The 19,817-nt window shown below is 43.8% G+C and overlaps 1 protein-coding gene across 1 annotated transcript in view; it reads right to left on the bottom strand.

Moving 5' to 3' along the window:
- The window catches only part of PUM3 (pumilio RNA binding family member 3), a 47,534-nt gene that overhangs the window by 6,467 nt on the left and 21,250 nt on the right, over positions 1–19,817 (bottom strand). Inside the window, exons 13-16 of the mRNA XM_077759302.1 lie at positions 18,976–19,029; positions 15,581–15,661; positions 10,116–10,258; positions 1,005–1,227 (exon numbers count right to left, since the gene is read on the bottom strand). Of these exons, the coding sequence (XP_077615428.1) occupies positions 1,005–1,227; positions 10,116–10,258; positions 15,581–15,661; positions 18,976–19,029 (501 nt within the window). The remainder of the gene's footprint in view (positions 1–1,004; positions 1,228–10,115; positions 10,259–15,580; positions 15,662–18,975; positions 19,030–19,817) is intronic.

A 19,817-nucleotide genomic window follows, 5' to 3' on the forward strand; every position in this document is an offset into this window, starting at 1 on the left:
CCAAGTGTGGCAGCAGCAACACCGAGGGCTGGCGCGAGTGAGGCTTCAGTACCAACCGAGGGTCTCTCCTTACCGAGCACGGGGGACAACGGGCTCGATCGCTCCCAGAGGAAACTCCCTGCACCTACGGCCTCCGCTCTGGCCCGGGGCCCGCGTCAGGAAGTAGCAGGCTCCCCCGCATGAGGGCCCTGCACACTCGGACTTCCGCCTCCCTTCCCTCTGCTGGCTCATCTCCCCTGAGCCCTCTGTCCCCCACAAGCCGAGCCCTTCCCTCCTTCCCTCTGCGGCCCATACCCGACTCCCCGCCACGCCACACGGAGCCGCGCGCCTCCGGCCTCGGGGCGGCCCCAGAGAGCCCCTACATGTCCCTCGCAGCGCCACCTCCAGCCCACAGCAGGTGATCATCTGCGTACATATTCATCTAATGGTGTGTTCGGCAAAACAGCAAGCTTTGGGGGTGGGGGGACAGTGCTGCACGCTGCCCAGCACAGATGGGGGCCGCGGATGGAGGCCCCGAGGTGTAAGCAAGGCAGAATCTGCCCAGGGCCACGCGGGCAGGAGCTCGCAGAAGGAGCAGCCTCTTTCCACGGGCGGGACTCTGGGGAGCCGCAGGGTGAGTGAGGCTTGCTACAGGGCCAGCACAGCAGAGTGGGGACATGGGTGGCGTCCGGGCTGAGGGCAGAGGCAGTACACACGCAGAGAGGTGCAAAACTCCACAGTAAATTCAGAACAGACTTAGGAGCACAGAAGACGCGAGGCAGGCGGGCTGGGGCGGGTCACGGACAGCGGGGAGCCGCACTACGAAGGCTGTTCTGACTGCAGGTGACAGGCGGGCCCGCAAGTTCTGAGAAACGCAGCGCTGCAAGGACGCCCTATTCTGAGCGCACAGCGATCAGATGCGCTGCGGGTCTGGGCTGAGGAGAGGCGGTTAGCCCGAGAGCGGTCTTCTCGGCCGCGTCCTCGGTGCCCGGGGTCTCTCCACCTGTCCCCTGAGCACAAGTTACCTCTCCATCCCGGCCGCCTGGGTGTAGCTCGGCCGCCGCCAGGCTGGCGATGGCGTGCATGGCGGGCTGGGCATCCCCGACGGCCGCTCCCAGGATGCCGGGCACCAGCACGCACGCAGACTTCTCCAGCACCAGCTCGCCGGCGTGTCCTTGCAGGTAGCTGAGCAGAGCCGGAGACACAGACTCCAGGAGCTCGCGCCGGCGGATCGCGGGGTCCTTCTTACTGTAGGAAGGAATGTGGGGAAAGAGGCACTCAGGTGACACAGACGGCCAAGGAAGTACAGTGATCTGATGATCACAAAAACCTCGACGGGCTTCAAACAGTCTTCGTCAGGGGCGCTCAGTCGGTGAAGCGTCCGACTTCGGCTCAGGTCATGATCTCACAATTTGTGGGTCTGAGCCCTGAGCTGGGCTCTGTGCTGACAGCTCGGAGCCTGGAGCCGGCTTCAGATTCCGTGTGTGTCTCTCTCTGCCCCTCTGCACTCACTCATACACACAGACTCTCTCAAAAATAAATAAACCTTAAAAATTTTTTTTAAAAACAGTCTTTGTCAAACTTAATATAATTGTGTGTCTCTCTGTTGTGCGTGTAGACAGTAAGCAATTTATGGGTGGGACACCTGTCCTCCACCTTTGTGCCTCCAGGATGTGGACAGAGCCAGTCACAGAACCAGCACTGAGGAAGTGAACCTCGCCTGATATAATACCAGAACAGCCCAAACCAATCCAGAACCCAAACAACAACAAATTAGAAGACAGGATCAGACTACTGTACGGACTCCACTCTCCAGAATATTTAATTATGTGATACCAATTGCTTTAAAAATAAAGCAAAACTGGGGCACCTGGGCGGCTCAGTTGACTGAGCATCTGACTTTGGCTCAGGTCATGATCTCACAGTCTGTGGGTTTGAGTCCCACATCAGGCTCCGTGTTGACAGCTCAGAGCCTGGAGCTGCTTCGATTCTCTGTCCCTCTCTCGCTCTGCCTCTCCCTGGCTCATGCTCTGTCTCTCTCTCTCTCAGGAATAAATAAAACATTAAAAAAAAAAAACCTACAATAAAATGAAGCAGAACTGACCTTGGGGAGGATGGCGGAAGAGGACCCTGAGCCCCCATGTCCCATGGATACACCTAGATAACACGCACAGCAGGGTGAGTAACCCAGAGAACGACCAGAGGACTGGCAGAACAGANAGTCTGTGGGTTTGAGTCCCACATCAGGCTCCGTGTTGACAGCTCAGAGCCTGGAGCTGCTTCGATTCTCTGTCCCTCTCTCGCTCTGCCTCTCCCCCTCTCAGGAATAAATAAAACATTAAAAAAAAAAAAACTACAATAAAATGAAGCAGAACTGACCTTGGGGAGGATGGAGGGAAGGACCCTGAGCCCCCATGTCCCATGGATACACCTAGATAACACGCACAGCAGGGTGAGTAACCCAGAGAACGACCAGAGGACTGGCAGAACAGAGTCTAAACCGCTAAATATAAAGAAGCTGTAATGAAGAGGTCAGGAAGGGTGAAGACGTGGTTTGGGAGCTGAAAGGACCCCAGGACTGTCCGCGGGAGGGCGGGATTTGCAGTGGGTGTGGAGAAGGGAGAGAAACAGCCCGTCCCGCGGGACACCCCCTGTACAGGGTGTCCGCAGGGGGAGACGAATCCCTGTACCACGTGGCTTGGAAAATCAGCAGGGCATAGTCTCAGGAGTCCTTACAATCAGTGGGGCTTAACTCCTGGGACCTTAAAACTATCAGCGTGCTTGGCTCTGAGAGCGCTGGGAGGGTGACAGAAACCGGAGTCCCTGCCTTAAGGAGACGGGTGACACAGGCCTGTGGAGGCGGGGGGCACAGAGGCAGCAGCCTGCGAAGCCCGGGGTCCGCGGGGGGAACCTGCTTACTCCTCTCACGGCCTGTGACGGAGGGGCAGGGATCTTTGGGAGGCTTCTACAGGACGGAAGACGCGGGAGGGCGTCCCTTGCCTCTCCTGTCCCCTGGCCAAGACACCGGGACACCTGCGGGAAGGGCACCCACAGCACGCATCCACCTGACTTGCTAACAGCGCCCCGCCCCCGCACTTCTGCGGACACGCCCCTCCNTGGGGGGCACAGAAGCAGCAGCCTGCGAAGCCCGGGGTCCACGGGGGGAACCTGCTTACTCCTCTCACGGCCTGTGACGGAGGGGCAGGGATCTTTGGGAGGCTTCTACGGGACGGAAGACGCGAGAGGGCGTCCCTTGCCTCTCCTGTCCCCTGGCCAAGACACCGGGACACCTGCGGGAAGGGCACCCACAGCACGCATCCACCTGACTTGCTAACAGCGCCCCGCCCCCGCACTTCTGCGGACACGCCCCTCCCCCCACCCCCAAGAGACCTGCGTGACCCTTGCTAACACCACANTCGAGCTGCGGCCACATGCGAGCAGCCCTGACGGGCCGGCACCGCTGCGCAGCGACTGGTGCCCTGGGGAGAGGGGAGCTTAGCCACACACAGGCCCGGGCAGCTCCAGCAGGCTCCGGGGAAGACCTTGGTGTGGCGGCGGGCCCGCCCAACGAAAGCTTCTCAGGGGACAATGCAGGGACAGCACCACCNCATGGCGGCAGACACCTGGTCTGAGCAAATCAAGCCCAAGGCGGCCCAACGCTGGCCCACCATCGCAGGGAGCAAACACACGAAGGGAGCCGCTGCACACACTGGGATGAAGGGCAAACTGGCTCAGCCACAGCAGCAGGGTGCGCGCAACACAACACAGGGCACCCAGGAAGTGCCAGGTTCTGGTAATCGGCGGGCACTGCACTGCTGGACCTCTTCCCAATGCACTGCCTCCAGGAGCAGCAGATGTAGTGGACTTTCTTAACACCAAGAAACAGGCACAGGGAGTTAGACAAAATAAGGAGACAGAAGAATATGTCCCAAATGAGAGAACAAGACAAAATCAGCAAGAGACCTACTAACAGGGTCTGATAGAGAATTTCAAGTAATGGTCATAAAGATACCGAATTGAGAACAGAGTGGAGGATATTAAGTAAGACCCCCAACAAAGAGATAGAAAACGTAAAACAGAACCAATCAGAGAGGAAGGATTCAATAACTGAAATTAAAAAATACACTAGAGGAAACAGACTAGAGGAAGCAGAAGGTATCAGCAACCTGGAGGACACAGGAATGGAAAGCAAACAAGCTGAACAGGAGAGAAAAAAGCAATAAGAAGAAATGAAAATAGATTAAGAGAAGCCGTGACATCACCAAGTATAATAATAACTGCTTTATAAAGAGTCCAGAAAGATAGAGAAAAAGGGGCAGAAAACTTACTTGAAGAAGTAACAGCTGAAAACTTTCCAAATCCAGGAAAGGACACGGATACCCAGATCCAGGAGGTACAGAGAGCTCCCAACAAAATCGACCCAAGTAGGTCTGCACCAAGACACACAGTAGTTACAATGGCAAAATGTGGTGTCAGAATTTTCAAAGAAACAAGAGAAAAGAAAACATGTACATACAAGGAAGCCCCATCAGGCTCTCAGCTGATTTTTCATCAGAAACTTTGCAGGCCAGAAGGGAATGGCATGATATATTCAAAGTTTGGAAATAAAAAAACCTGTAGCCAACATACTCTATCCAGCAAGGATATCATTCAGAATAGAGTTTCCCAGACAAACAAAACTTAAAGGAATTCATCACCACTAAACCAGCCCTGCAAGAAATGCTAAAAGAGACAATATGAGTAGAAAGGAAAGACCATAAGCAAGGAATAAGAAAAGGAAGAAACATAAAGGCAGTAAAATTAAGTATATTTATAAAAACCAGTTGAGGGAGTCACAAAATAAAAGGATATAAAGTATGACACCCTATATCTAAAAACAAAAAAGGGAGGGAGGAGAAAAGTAACAATTTAGTGCTTTTAGAATGGGTTTAACCTTAAGTAACCATCAACTTAACAGACTGCTATATGCATAAGATGTCATACATAAACCTAATGACAACCACAATTCAAACACTGGTAATAGATATGAATAAAATAAAGAAAAAACAGATCCAAGTACATCACACTACAGGAAGCCAGCAAACCGTGAGAGACAAGAGCAAGAGAAGGAACAGAGAACTACAAAACAATCATAAAACAAAATGGCAATAAGTACATACCAATCAATATTTACTATGAATGCTAATGGATTAAACACTGCAATCAAAGACATAAGGTGACAGAATGGATAAAAAAAGATTCATCTATATGCTGCCTACAAGACTCATTTCAGACCTAACGAGACATGCACAATGAAAATGAAGGGATGGAGAAGCATGATTTATCAATGAAATTGAAGTAAAAATATAGCTAGGATAGCAATACTTATATTGGATGAAACAGACTTTAAAACTTACAAGACTGTAACAAAGAAACGTAAGGATACTATATAATTAAAGGGACAATCCAACCAGAAGAGATAACAACTGTAAATATCCACACACCCAATGTGGAAGTACTCAAATACAGACAGCAGTTAATGACAGACATAGAGGAAGTAATCAATAATAATACATTAATAACAGGGGACTTTAACAACCCATTTATGTTAACAGACAGATCATCTAAACAGAAAATCAAGAAAACAATGTCTTTGAATAACACATTGGACCAGATGGCTTTAACATACATATTTAGAACATTCCATCCTGAAACAATAGACTACACATTCTATTCAAGTTTATATGACCTATTCTCCAAAATATATCATATTAAGCCATAAAACAAGTCTCAACAAATTCAAAAAGACTGATGTCACATACCGTGTATCTTTTCTGACCACAATGCTATGAAATTAGGAATCAACCACAAGAAAAGGCAGTAAAGAACACAAATAGATGGAGAATAAATAACATGCTACAAAGAATGAATGAGTCAACCAAGAAACCAAGGAGGAAATTAAAAAATTCATGCAGACAAATGAAAATGAAGACACAACAATCCAAAATCTTCAAGAATCAGCAAAAGTGGTTCCAAGAGGGAAATATACAGCAATACAGGCATACCCCAAGAAGCAAGAAAAATCTCAAATAATCTAATTTTATACCTAAAGGAGCTATAAAAGAACAATAAACAAAACCCAAAACCAGTAGCAAGAAGGAAATAATAAACATGAGAGCAGAAATAAACAAAATAGAAACTAAAAAAACCCAATAAAACAGATCAATAAAACCAGGAGCTTGTTCTTTGAAAAGATGAACAAAAATGATAAACCTTTAGGCAGACTCAAACAAAATCAGAAATGAAAAAGGAGACATAACAACTGACACCACAGAAATACAGAGGGTTACAAGAGAATAATATAAAAAATTCTACGCCCACAAATTAGACAACCTAGAAGAAATGGATAAATTCCTAGAAACATATAACCTTCCAAAACCAAATCTGGAAGAAATGGAAAATTTGAACAGGCGGATTACCAGCAATTTGAAATTGAAGCAGTGATCAAAAAACTTCCAACAAAGTCCAAGATGAATTCTTCACAGGTGAATTCTACCAAACATTTAATGAAGAGTTAATACTTATTCTTTTCAAACTACTCCAAAAAATAGAAGAAGGAACGCTTCTAAATTCATTTTATGAGGCCAGCATTACTCGACAGCAAATCAGATAAAGGCACGACAAAAAAAGAAAGAGCATCACAGGCCAATTATCTCTGATAAACACAGATGCAAAAACCCTCAACAAAACAACAAACCAAACCCAATAATGCATTAAAAAAATCATTCCCCACAATCAAGTGCGATGTATTCTTAGGATGCAAGGGTGGCTCAATATTCACAAATCAATCAAAATAATACATCAACAAGAGAAAAGATAAAAACTATACAATCATTTCAATAAATGCAGAAAAACAGCTGACAAAATACAACAGCCTTTCATGACAGAAACTCTCAACAAGGCAGGTTTAGAGGGAACTTATCTCAAGATAATAAAGGCCACATATGAAAAACCCAAGGCTAACCTCATCATCAATGATGAAAAACAGATCTTCCCGAAGATCAGGAACAAGACAATTATGTCCACCCTCACCACTTTTATTCAACAGAGTACTGGGAAGTCCTCGCCACAGCCATGAGACAACAATAAAGAAATAAAAGGAATCCAAATTGGTAAGGAAAGAGTATAACTAGCACTAACTTCAGAGGATATGATACTATATGGAGTAAACCCTAAAGACTCTAGCAAAAAACTACCAGAACTGATAAATGAATTAAGGTCACAGGATGCAAAATCAATAATCAGAAATCCATTGTATTTCTTTTTTTAAAAAAAAAACATTTATTATTTTTGAGAGAAATGGAGTGCGAGTGGGGGAGGGTCAGAGAGAGAGGGAGACACAGAATCCAAAGCAGGCTCCAGGCTCTGAGCTGTCAGCACAGAGTCAAACCCATGAGCGGTGAGATCATGACCTGAGCCGAAGTCAGACGCTTAACCGACTGAGCCACCCAAGCGCCCCTGCATTTCTATACACTAACAATGAAGTAGCAAAAAGAGAAGTTAAGAAAACAATTCCATTTACAATTGCACCAAAAAGAATACCTAGGAATAAACCCCATCAAGGAGGTGAAAGACCTATACTCTGAAAACTATATAACACTGCTGAAAAAACTGAAGACACAAATAAATGAAAAAACACTTCGTGCGGGGCGCCTGGGTGGCTTAGTCGGTTAAGCGTCCGACTTTTGCTTAGGTCATGATCTCGCGGTTCGTGGGTTCGAGCCCCGTGTGGGGCTCTGTGCTGACTGCCAGCTCAGAGCCTGGAGCCTATTTCGGAGTCTGTATCTCCCTCTCTCTCTGACCCTCCCCTGCTCACGCTCTCTCTCTCTCTCCTAGAAATAAATTTTAAAAATCTTAAAAAAAAAAAGAAAGAAAAAACATTTCGTGCTCATGGATTAGAACAAAAATTGTTAAGATGTCCATGCTACCCAAATCAATCTGCAGATTTAAGTAATCCCCATCAAAATACTGATAGCATTTCCCCCAGAATTTGAATAAATAATCCTAAAATTTGTATGGAACTACGAAAGACCCTGAAAAGCCAAAGCAATCTTGAAATAGAACACAGCTGGAGGTAATCACAATCCCAGATTGCAAGATATACTACAAAGTGGTAGTAATCAAAACGGTATGGTGCAGGCACAAAAACAGACACATACATCAATGGAACAGGATAGAGAGCCTAGAAATAAACCCACAATTATATGGTCAATTAATCTTCAACAAAGGATTGCAAGGCAAGAATACGCAATGGGAAAATGACAGTCTCTTCAACAAAGGTATTGGAAAAATGGACAGCTATATGCAAAAGAATGGAACTGGACCACCTTCTTATACCATACACAAAACTAAACTGAAAACAGATTAAGAACCTAAATGTGACACCTGAAACCATAAAAATCCTAGAAGAGAGCACAAGCAGTAGGTTCTCTGACACTGGCCACAGCAACATTTTTCTAGATGTGTCTCCTGAGGCAAGGGAAATGCAAACAAAAATAAACTACTGGGGTTACATGAAAATAAATGCTTCTGCACAGCAAAGGAAATAATCAATGGAACTAAAACGCAGTCTATGGAATGGGAGGAGATATTTGCCAATGATATATCTGGTAAGGGGTTAGTACTCAAAACATATGAAGAGGGGCACCTGGGTGGCTCAGTCAGTTAAGCCTTCGACTCTGGCTTCGGTCATGATCTCACAGTTTGTGGGTTTGAGCCCCGCGTCAGCCCAGAGCCTGAAGCCTGCATCAGATTCTGTGTCTCCCTCTCTCTCTGTTCCTGCCCTGCTCACGCTCTGTCTCTCTTTCTCTCAAAAATGAATAAACGTTTTTAAAAAATTGAAAAAAAAAAAACAACATATGAAGAACTTATACAACTCAACACTGGAAAAACGAAGAATCCAATTAAAAAATGGGCAAAAGACATGAAGAGACATTTCCCCCAGAGAAGACATACAGAAGTCCAACATGCACATGAAAAGATACTCAACATCAACTAATTATTAGGGAGATGCAAATCAAAACCACAATGAGATAGCACCTTACACCTATCAGAATGGCTAAAATCAGTAACACAAAAAACAATAAGTGCTGGTGAGGATGTCGAGAAAAAGGGATCCTGTTGGTGGGAGTGCAAACTGGTGCACGCACTGTGGAGGAGAGGATAGAGGCTCCTCAAATAATTACAAACAGAATTACCATAAGATCCAGTGACTCCACTCGTGAGTATACACCCAAAGAATACAAAAACACTAATTTGAAATGATAAATGCACCCCTATGTTTACTGCAGCATTATGTGTAATAGCCAAACTATGGAAGCAGCCGAAGTGTCCATCAAGAGATGAATGGATAAAAAAGATGTGGTGTATATAAACAAGGGAATATTACCTAGCCACGAAAGGAATGAAATCTTGCCGTTTGCAACAACATGGATGGAGTCACAGAGTATAATGCTAAGTGAAATAAGTCAGAGAAAGACAAATAAAATGCCATACAATTTCACTCATATGTGGAATTTAACCAACAAACCAAATCAACAAAGAAAAAAAAAAAGACAAACCAAAAAACAGACTCTCACCTATAGGGAACAAACTGATGGTTACCAGAGGGGAGGTGGGGAGGGGAGTGGATGAAATAGATGAAGAACACACTTGCGATGAGAAGCACTGAGGAATGTAAAGAAATGCTGAATCACTACACAGTACACCTGAAGCTAAAATAACACTGGAGGCTAGCCAGAGCAGAGCTAAAAACAAAAAACAACAAAACAAGAACAACAAAAAAATCCCTAAAAATATTGCTATAGTTTAAATAAATGCAGCAAAACCAAAACGGACCACACATTGAATGGCTACTCTGTGCCAGGCTCTCAGAGGCATTCTTTTGGCGAGATACGTTTATCTCCTTTTCAAGATAAAAACTTTAAAGACTCTGCCAAAATTACAGGCTTAAAAATGGGATTCACCTTCCAAGTTTTAGAAAAGAAGCCCGATAGAGGGTATACACGCATAAGCAGACTCCTGGAAACGTAAGCTACTCAAAATAAGCAACCACACCAGAAAACAAAGGGCTTAAGCCACTGTATTATGATTCTTACCTGTGTGCGTTCCCATCTCCTTTCTGCAGAACCTCAATAATTTCCCGCACTGTGTGTGCAGGATCTCTGGGCCTCAGTAAATACAAGAGGACCTTCCTTCCGTATTTGTCATTTATTATGTTGGGCAAGGAACTAATAATTTCCTGTGAAATCACAGAAACAAAAAATGAATTGAGGTGCTTAAAATAATGTGCACTTGAAATATGAGCAGTACAGAACTGTTAACTATTTTTCCCAACGTCCATAAAAGAAAATGTGGAGCTAATTTTGAAATCTTGTCACTAAAACACAAGGATTTACACTCAGAACACAGACTGGAGTCTGCGCTGTGACTAGCATTACTGAACAATCCGTTTATATAACTGACCGAGCTCAAGGACTTAAAAAGTATTTAAAGTTCTCCTCATTCACTATGACCAATAGTTCTCAGTCCACTATTACTAGGGACACTGCTTGCTGGGGTCACTGAGCAGATACAGTCAATTTGCAGCTGCTTTAAATGCAGCATCAGCATCGATGAAGAACATTCTTATTAGAATTTCCCCACTGAGATGTATGTGAAGAGAGATAAAGGAACTCTGTTAAATCGAACAAGTGAATAAAGGCTTTTAAAGTTAGTTGCTTATTCATGGCAAATGAAGGCTGTTTAAGTATTGCATTGAAAACAAAAATGGGGAGGGGAGGGAAATAAATGCAGAAAGACTCCATGGGGCAGTTGCAAATAATTACAGTCTATGACATTTCCAATCAACTAACCCAGAACAATAATCTTTTCTAGTTGTCTGAACTTAAGTAACAAAGGCAATGTCATCCCCACTCCTGTGTAAATGTGATGTTTTCAGACAGAACAGTCAATGTTTAAAAATTCCTTTACTCTTAACAGAGAATCTCCAACAGAAAAAAATCGCTTCCCCCACACCCCAACATTCCTATTTCTTGCAACAAGCCCTAATAGATATTCAAAGCCATGCGTGTTTGAGCAGCAGACATTTCTGCAGAACTGGCTAGGCCCACAGAGAGAATTCCGTCCAGCGCTTGAGGTTTACACATGACGAACCCATAAACGGGGCAGGTGACGTGCCGGCGCCAGTGGCAGAGCTCTAACTCCAAGGGAAGGAATTCTCGGTGAGATAACACAGGCTCAGCGGTGCTGACCTCTTAAGGAACGCCTGATTACAATGAGATTCGCAATTCAGTGCAAGGAACCAAGCTAAAGCTGGAGATGGTCATCAAGATCAAGGTGCTACAAAATCTGTGACGGCGACGTTGGCGGTGGCAACTCCAGGCTCCACCCGAGAACCACGGCTCTCTTCTTAAAACCCCAAGCTTCCCTCATCGTCTACACAAAAGCACACGGTGCCCCCTGCGACCACTGACAGCAGCTGATGCTTGGTGCTCACCGGGCAGCAGAGCAGTGCTGGGCACAGGGCACCCGCCGTCTTCCCTGCGCCTCACACCTCGACAGAGGGCCTACGGCTACTTCCGTTCTGCTCAGAAGCAGCCCAAGGTTTATAAAGTGACTTGCAGTAGACGTGTAAAGGTCACTCGGCACCAGTTTGTTCTTTGTATTTATGGGTCTATTTCTGATGTTTATTTTGTGTTTTATAACAGCTAAGTCACAGGGCTGTTACGTATGGCCCAGGGAACAGAGGACGATACTGTAATGACCTTGTATGGTGCCCAATGGGGACCCATCACCATGAGGGGCGCTGAGGAATGTAAAGAACTGTGGGATCGTTATGCTGTACACCTGAAACTAATATAATATCGTGTGTCGACTTTACTTCAATAAAAAACAGTATGTGAAAAAGCAGGGAAAGGTTACGATGGTAAGTTTTATATTAGGTGTACTGTATCACAGTTACATGCAAAAAAAAAAAAAAGAGAAAAAAAAAAAAACAGAACACAAAGCCAGGAGACTCTATCCCCATGGAGCTCAAGTTCCTAGAAGCTGGCAGCCGCCACCCTGGACAAGGCCTTCCGCCTTCTCCTTCCCCACAGCCCCTCCTCCCCTCCTGGTCCATGACCGCGTCTGACTTTGTGAGCTCTGGGTCACATTATGATTAAGCGCTAAATGAAGGGAGGGCACAGAGACAAACTGCAGGAGCTGCAAGGGTGCAGAGAGCAGGTCTGGCTGGGACATCAGAGAGCACTGGCTCGAGACTGAACTGGGGCTTGGTCTTAAAAGGGAAAAGGAGGGGGCGCCTGGGTGGCTCAGTTGGTTGGGTGGCCAACTTCAGCTCAATTATGATCGCACGGTTCGTGGGTTCGAGCCCCACATCGGGCTCTGTGCGGACAGCTCAGAGCCTGGAGCCTGCTTTGAATTCTGTGTCTCCCTCTCTCTCTGCCCTTCCCCTTCCCATGCTGCCTCTCTCTCTCAGAAATAAATAAAACGGTAAAAAAAAAATTAAAAAAAAACAAAAAGGAAAAGGAGGAGCATTTATTAGGCCATGACGTGCACCTGACATTTCAGGAAACCCGGTTACCCTGAACCAGAATGCTTAGCAACACTGAGCTGTCTTCACTATTTTTAAAAGCTCTGCATAATGTAACAGGTTTTGTAGTGGCTGGGTGGCAACTGTGACACGTGGCTCTACGTAAACGTACGTGCAGGGTAAAGGGCAAGCCATCCGTCCTGCTAAGTAAATGCCTTAGAAAAACACAGAGGCAGACAAGAATGATCAGGGAGTTATTTGGGAGAGCAAAACCTAACGAGAACTGAAATATTTTTAAAACTATAAACAACCTAAGTCTCCAACAACAGAAAGCTGGAAAGATAATCCCACTCACAGTACAATACCACTTGGCACTGAAAATCGGGGATTTAGGACAGGGCAGGCAAACCATGGCCCGCGGGCCAAATCCAACCTGCACCTTGGTTTCACATATCCGAGGAGAGAAGAATGGTTTTCATATTTTGAAGGGTTGTTAAAAACAAAGACAGAAGGAAAAAAAAAGGGAAAAAATAAAAGAATAGGGAACACAGATCATAAAATGGCTCACAAAACCTAAAATAATCACAATCCAGCCCTTTATAAAAAATAAGTGCCAACCCCTGATGAATCACAGGCACAATGGCAAAAGGAAAAAGCAAGGTGCAGAACACAACGTGCACGTCCTCGTTTAGAGTCTGTAAACACGCAGACAGCACCACGTACGTTTACTACAGTGAAAGGGTAGGCCACGCTCACACACAACAAACCAGTGTTCATCCCGGTAGGCACGGGGGGAGGGGGGATGCGCAATCAGGGCGGGTCCACAAAAGGCTTGAACTTTACGTGTATCTGTCGGGTTTTACTTCCGGTCAGACGGTGGGAGGCTGGGTGTCTGCTGTGTCACCCTTGGTACCCTCGGTACATTTAGAAGAGAATACATTTTAAAGGATGCATCAACGCTTCTTCACTTTCAAACAGCAACTGGCTAGTGTGCTTACGTCCTTTTCAGAGGAACGTGCTGTCACACCATCGCCATGATTCTAGGGTACGATTCTAGGGTAAAATGGGTCCGTTTATTTTGGAAAGTGAAGTGGGTGGGAAAAGAGGAGGGCTCAGCTGACTGGGCTGTGATTTCAACTTGACTCAGAAGTCTGGGTACCCCTGAACAGAATGCTCCGTGGCAACGCTACCGCTTTCTCGGGTGTTTCCGAAAAGCACTGAATGCCGCACCAGGTTTCCTGGCGGTGGGGAACACGCCGGAGCGATCGGCATTCCCGAACTGTGTCACCAGCTATAAGACTAGAGCGTCACGATACACAGAACCTGTCGGGCGTTTTGTCAGTTAGAGGCAGGAGTTCAGCGCGTGAGGCCGCTCTCAGGAAAAGCTGTCCCAAGTATGAGCAAGTCGTTAGGAATGTAGCTTAAGTAGCTGTGGGAATCAAACCGATAAGCACAAGGAATTACAAATGCTTCACAAGCAACTTCTAAGTGAGACGAATGCTCGGTCAAAAATTAATCCCTCAGACAGCAGAGGCGAGTCCTGAAGGGCGTCCGGCCTCTCTTGAAATCCATGTGGAACCCTTATGCAAATTTCAGTTGTCGTGAAAATATTAAACAAAAGCGAACTTTCAATAGCCCAGCCTGCTTCCATTTTCATGAAATCACTTTATTCATTTTGCCAGTTTATGGCCTCACATCTCTTGTCGCCGGAATGAAAAACAATCATTATTGATTGGAGTCAAAAGGGTAATAAAGTCACAAGGAACATGCCAAAATACTCAGTTTGTGACACGAAAGTCTTGCCAACTTGTTTCTTCCCACAATCCTACCCCAAAGAAAGTCATCGCCATCTTAAAACAGTCAAGGGCAAAGTCGCAACGTGACAGCGAGGGCATGAGAAATTCACACCCACTGGGAGCGACAGCTGGCATCCAACCCTCGACCACTGGCCCCTTTTTTCTCCTACTCGCAGCTCTACCCGTCCAGCTCGGCTGCAGAGAGAGGCCCCGGCACCACTCCGTGCCCACAGGTAAAGTCTGTTTCTGAACGTCCACACGGCTTCTCCCTGCGGACGCCGTGAAACCAGCTTTTGATGCTAAATTTCTCCAAGGGCCCCACCTGCATGTCTGAAACAAAGGTTCGTGTGATCTCGGTCTACACAGATCATACGGTGTTAAGAATGCCTCTACTGGTCACTGCGACCAGTGTTGCCACCGCTTATCCCTAGCCCTGCGACCTCTATCTCGTACCCCACGCCGCTTGCACACGAGAAATAGGGAAGGGAAGGGAAGAAAGGCTCGCAGTCAGAAGCCAGAAAAAGAGGCAGGCATTGCAGAATGCGGTTTTTCACGTTGAAGGACTTTTCCCAAAAGGACAACTCAGTTTTCCTGAGGGCAAACTCCGGGTTAGATGAACTGCATTTCGTTACTATCACCTCGTGGTCACTGGACCAGACTACGAGGAACTGCTGAAATGAAGAAAGGAATTCTCTGAGAATTTTTAATAGGACTCTGACAAAACTTGCGTGGAGGCTCTAAGAAGTAGCACAACTGAGCGAGTTTTATCAGCTCCATCCGGGAAGGCGCACTGATAAACTGGGTAACTGTGCAGAGGTCATTTCTCCAAAGGACGGAGAGAAAGGTCACGGGCGTCCTCCCCTGTGGGTCCCTGACTAACTGCAGAATCACTATGGCAATGAATTTCTCAGCAAACCGGAGCACCGCGTTGCTAACTTTTCATTTAGCAGGTCCTGTGGCCTCACAGCCATGTTCTCCTAATTTAACCAGTCTTTTGCAAACTTAAAATGATATTCATATCAAGTTATAATATTCTTGTTTGATACAGGAAAAAAGCAAATGTCCCCAAACAGACTGGAGTCAACTAAAAAAATAAATAAATAAAAATCACAAAATACTGGCAGAAAGCACACTTCAATGTCTTTACACAGATGGGTGTGAAATCAAACGGACACAGCCTCAAACGATGCATCAACTTAACTTCTATTTAAGATCATCAGAATTAATTACTTACTGATATGATTATCTGCTTCACAAGCTTAGTATCATCGATACAATCAAATGCCGCCAGTAGAACCAAATGGGAGTACTGGCCCTGTAGGGACGGGAAGCCCAGGAAGGTTAGAAAAATGTACAGCTTCTCCCCTTTCTCATACCCACAGAGTCACTTTACAAAATTATCAACGGACTGTCTAAAGTAATAGAAACAAGACAGATAAAAGCCATTCAAGGGAACTTCCTCTCTTATCAGGTCCTAGTTAATGATATTCTAGGTTGATTACAAGAAACAAAAAAAAGCAGAAGCACATTGTTCAGAATCAAATAGGCGAGACTCAATTTGTTTTTTAACCAGGATATAACACCTCTCCAAAATAAGTACTCTGTTAATAACTAACTACTTGAAATTAAACTCAAAAAGTTCAAGTGAAAGAAAAAAAACCCCAAGAACACAAAACTACATATATATAATTTCAATCATGAAAAAGAAAGTACATAAGCTCAGATATAATCACATGTAAGATGCAAAATACACAGATGTGCACACAGAAAACCCTCCGGAAGGATGCTGTAATTATTGCATTTTCTTGTGTATGTTGCCTAATTTCTTTAAAACAATCCTATTTAATTAGAATAGAAATACTAAAAAAATAAACTAAAAAATACATTTATATAATGAATAAGAGAATTAGGTAAAAATAACCACTTTTAACAGAGTCACCATTAAGTGACTTAATGGTTTACATCTTGAAAGGACAGAATGACTTTTGTGATGCTGACCATTCTCCAAAGTTTAAGAGCTTCTACTTTATGAAAAAAAGTGTTTTCGGAGCTTGTGGCATATTCTTTCTGTACCCTAGGTAACAATATCAATCTTTTTTTTTACTTTGAGAGGGTATCTGACCTCTGATAACATTCATTCAGAGACACATTTAAAGAACATGGCAGAACTAACCAGAGAGTGGTGCTTGAGTGACCACTGTCACAGTGGGTTAAGCTTCAGACTCTTTGTTTTTTTAATTTTTAAAAATGTTTTATTTATTTCTAAGAGAGAAAGAGGCAGCATGAACAGGGGAGGGTCAGAGAGAGAGGGAGACAGAGAATCTGAAGCAGCTCCAGGCTCTGAGCTGTCAGCACACAGCCCGACGTGGGGCTCAAACCCATGGACCGTGAGATCACAACCTGAGCCGAAGTTGGACGCTTAACCGACTGAGCCACCCAGGCGCCCGTAGCTTCAAACTCTTAATTTCAGCTCAGGGGTCATGATCTCAGAGTCATGAGATTGAGCCCCATATCAGACTCCACGCTGAGCACGGAGCTTGCTTAAGATTCTTTCTCCTTCTCTGCCCCTCTCCCCTCCTCACAGACACACTCTCTCTCAAAATAAATAAATAAACATTAAAAAAGAAAAACACAACTGGAGAAAACCAACAGTCTAACACCTTTACCATACAAAGTTCAAGACTACTAAAAATGGGGAAAGAACATAGAGTCAGTTCACAGAGAAAAATGGGACAGGTGGCTTTAAGCACAGGAAATAATACTTACTAATTAAGGACAATGAAACAATGAAATACCACTTTCCACGTATCCCATAGGCAAAAGTTGCAAATATACGAATTTGGCAGAGCTTTGGGGGAAAAGCAGGTGTGCGTGTCACTGATGAGAATGTACAGTCGTTCAACTTCTTTGAAGAGCAAGTGACAACATTCATAAAAATTTAAACTGCATGTACTTTCTGATCTAGCCATTCTATTTCTAGGCATTAATCTTACAGACATGCCTCCGCAAAGGCACAAAGGGTACGTTCTTGAGTACTACCTGAAATAACAAAAGACTAGAAACTACCCAAGGGTCTGTTAAGTGAATTAAGGAATTCATATAATGAAACACTAGCCATTAAAAAGAATGACAGGTAAACTGTGGGCATATCTATATGGATAGATACATCTATCTACATGGACAGATATCTACATATGATATATGTATTCTATACAGAGATTATTTATTACACATGGATTATCTAATTACATACATTTATACATAAAGATATATAGATACCTATACATATTATATATATATATTTATTTATTACATATATCTCTATATGTAGAGATATAAATTTCTTGTTACCATCAAAATACCTTGCTGGGATCAGATTCTCCAAAACACAACAAAACAAAACACCCAAAACTATACAACTACACAGTAAAATTAAAACAATCCAATTTTATTATTTAAGAATGTGTGTTACTTTTGGGGCGTCTGGGTGGCTCAATCAGTTAAGCATCAGACTCTAGATTTCAGCTCAGGTCATAATCTCATGGTTTGTGTGTTCGAGCTCTGTGTCAGGCTCCATGCTGACAGTACAGAACCTGCTTGGGATTCTCTCTCTGCTCCTCCCTCCCCTCCCTCTCTTCCTCTCTCTCAAAAATAAATAAATAAACTAAAAAAAAAAAGAAAAAAGTCTTTTACTATTAATGCCTTTAGAATTTTCTAGTAACATTCTATTTTTACTCATTATTAATTTAAAATATTCAAATTAAAACGTTTGAAGATTTACTTAATGGTGAAAAATGAATAACAAAATTTTCTCATACTTTGGAAACTCACTAGAGAATCTTTTCTTTCATTTTTTACAGAAAAGTTAGCTGCCTTCCGTGGCCTTACACTCCCTCCCCCGTCTCTAGCCCTGTACTTCCATAGTCACAGAGCACTAATTTACCGGTGTCTGAAGTAGCAGTTACTGCAGCAAGTAGTCACCAGCTGCTAGCAGTCCTCATTGCATTTTTCATAGGATATAGTTGTTACGGCCAATTTTAGTTCACCACTAAATCAGAAGTTAACATATAATGTTTACTACTATGTATATTCTAGAAATACTATGGAAACTATTAAGTATTTAAATACGCAGGAATACCATTGTTTGAGGCAATTAATCTCTCCGAAAAAAACTTTTCGCATCCTCTATGATTTAATCAAGAGGGCTGTTATAACATCTCCAAAGGATTCCGAAGAGCTATAAAACTTAACAACTGGAATTTTCTCTGCTGACTTTACAAATTTATTCTAGACAGTAATTTCCATGTTTAATAACATAATTGGACTGATGCATTAAAGAAGTTAATAAATGTCAGGCCTTCAAAAATATCTAATAAAAATGGAAAATTATCATAGTATGAAATTAAGTGAAAAAAAGGAGAAATCTCATTTAGTATAAATTTAATACGATAAAAATACAGGCAGATGCACAGAAAAAGATTGTACTAAAACAATGAATAATTTTCTCCTTGGCAATTTTCTGAAGTTTTCAAATTTTCTACAATAGACCTGATTCCATTTTATTGAAACTAACAAAAAGGAAAAAACCAAACAAAAAAATAACCGAGGCCGTACTTTTCTTATACTTACATTAGCCACCTTTTCAACGTATGTCTTCATAGTTTTCACAATCACTTTCCTGTCCTTAAAAGAGAAAAGTTAACTTGTCGTACAGCCTTTAGTTACAGATTAAGAACTACATGTATAATATTCCATGTCCACCGGTCTGGCACACTCTTCTCACGAGTGAAAACAAGTATGCGGCCAAAACCAAAAGAACCGCAATACACGTTAAGTCCTTCTAGAGCTGTTCCAATCCTATTACACCTGTACGTGACAATGCATCGAGACATCAATCTGGAACCATAAAATTATGAGCTGCAAGGCACGCCTGGTGGAACTACCTTCATTTACAGTGAGAAGGGAGAGATCTCTTTCAGCGTCTGAACTGACGGGCAATGAGTAAGAGGGAGCATACAGACGGCCTTCACTTATTTTTCAACAGAAACTCAACCTGTATTCATTTAAATGGCGGGCAAGGTATAACTCTTTAAAGACAAAAGTCTACTGATTAAGGAAATGTGGATCATTTAGTGTTAAACTCCTGCAATTAACACGGATCTTTACCTCATCCTTCAAGGTACTGACCATTCACAGGAGCATCATCTCACGTGCCCATGATCTCCTCCTGCCTCTCCCTCCCCTACTAAGGTCACTGAAAGAGAATCCGAGAACCTGACAGGTACCATAACTTCCACAGATGTAAGCCTGGTATGAATATTGTTTTTACTTACTTGACAGGTCCCGTCCCAAATAAAGACAACTCAAGCTTTCTGTACTTTAACGAAAACTCGAACAGAGAAACACTAAGTCCTAAGAAAAATCCAATTCCAGGGAGGCCCTGAGGCACAACTTTGCAAAGATACTGTTGT

The sequence above is a fragment of the Crocuta crocuta genome, unplaced genomic scaffold, assembly GCF_008692635.1.
Source record: "Crocuta crocuta isolate KB4526 unplaced genomic scaffold, BGI_CrCroc_1.0 scaffold41, whole genome shotgun sequence".
Classification (NCBI taxonomy): domain Eukaryota; kingdom Metazoa; phylum Chordata; class Mammalia; order Carnivora; family Hyaenidae; genus Crocuta; species Crocuta crocuta.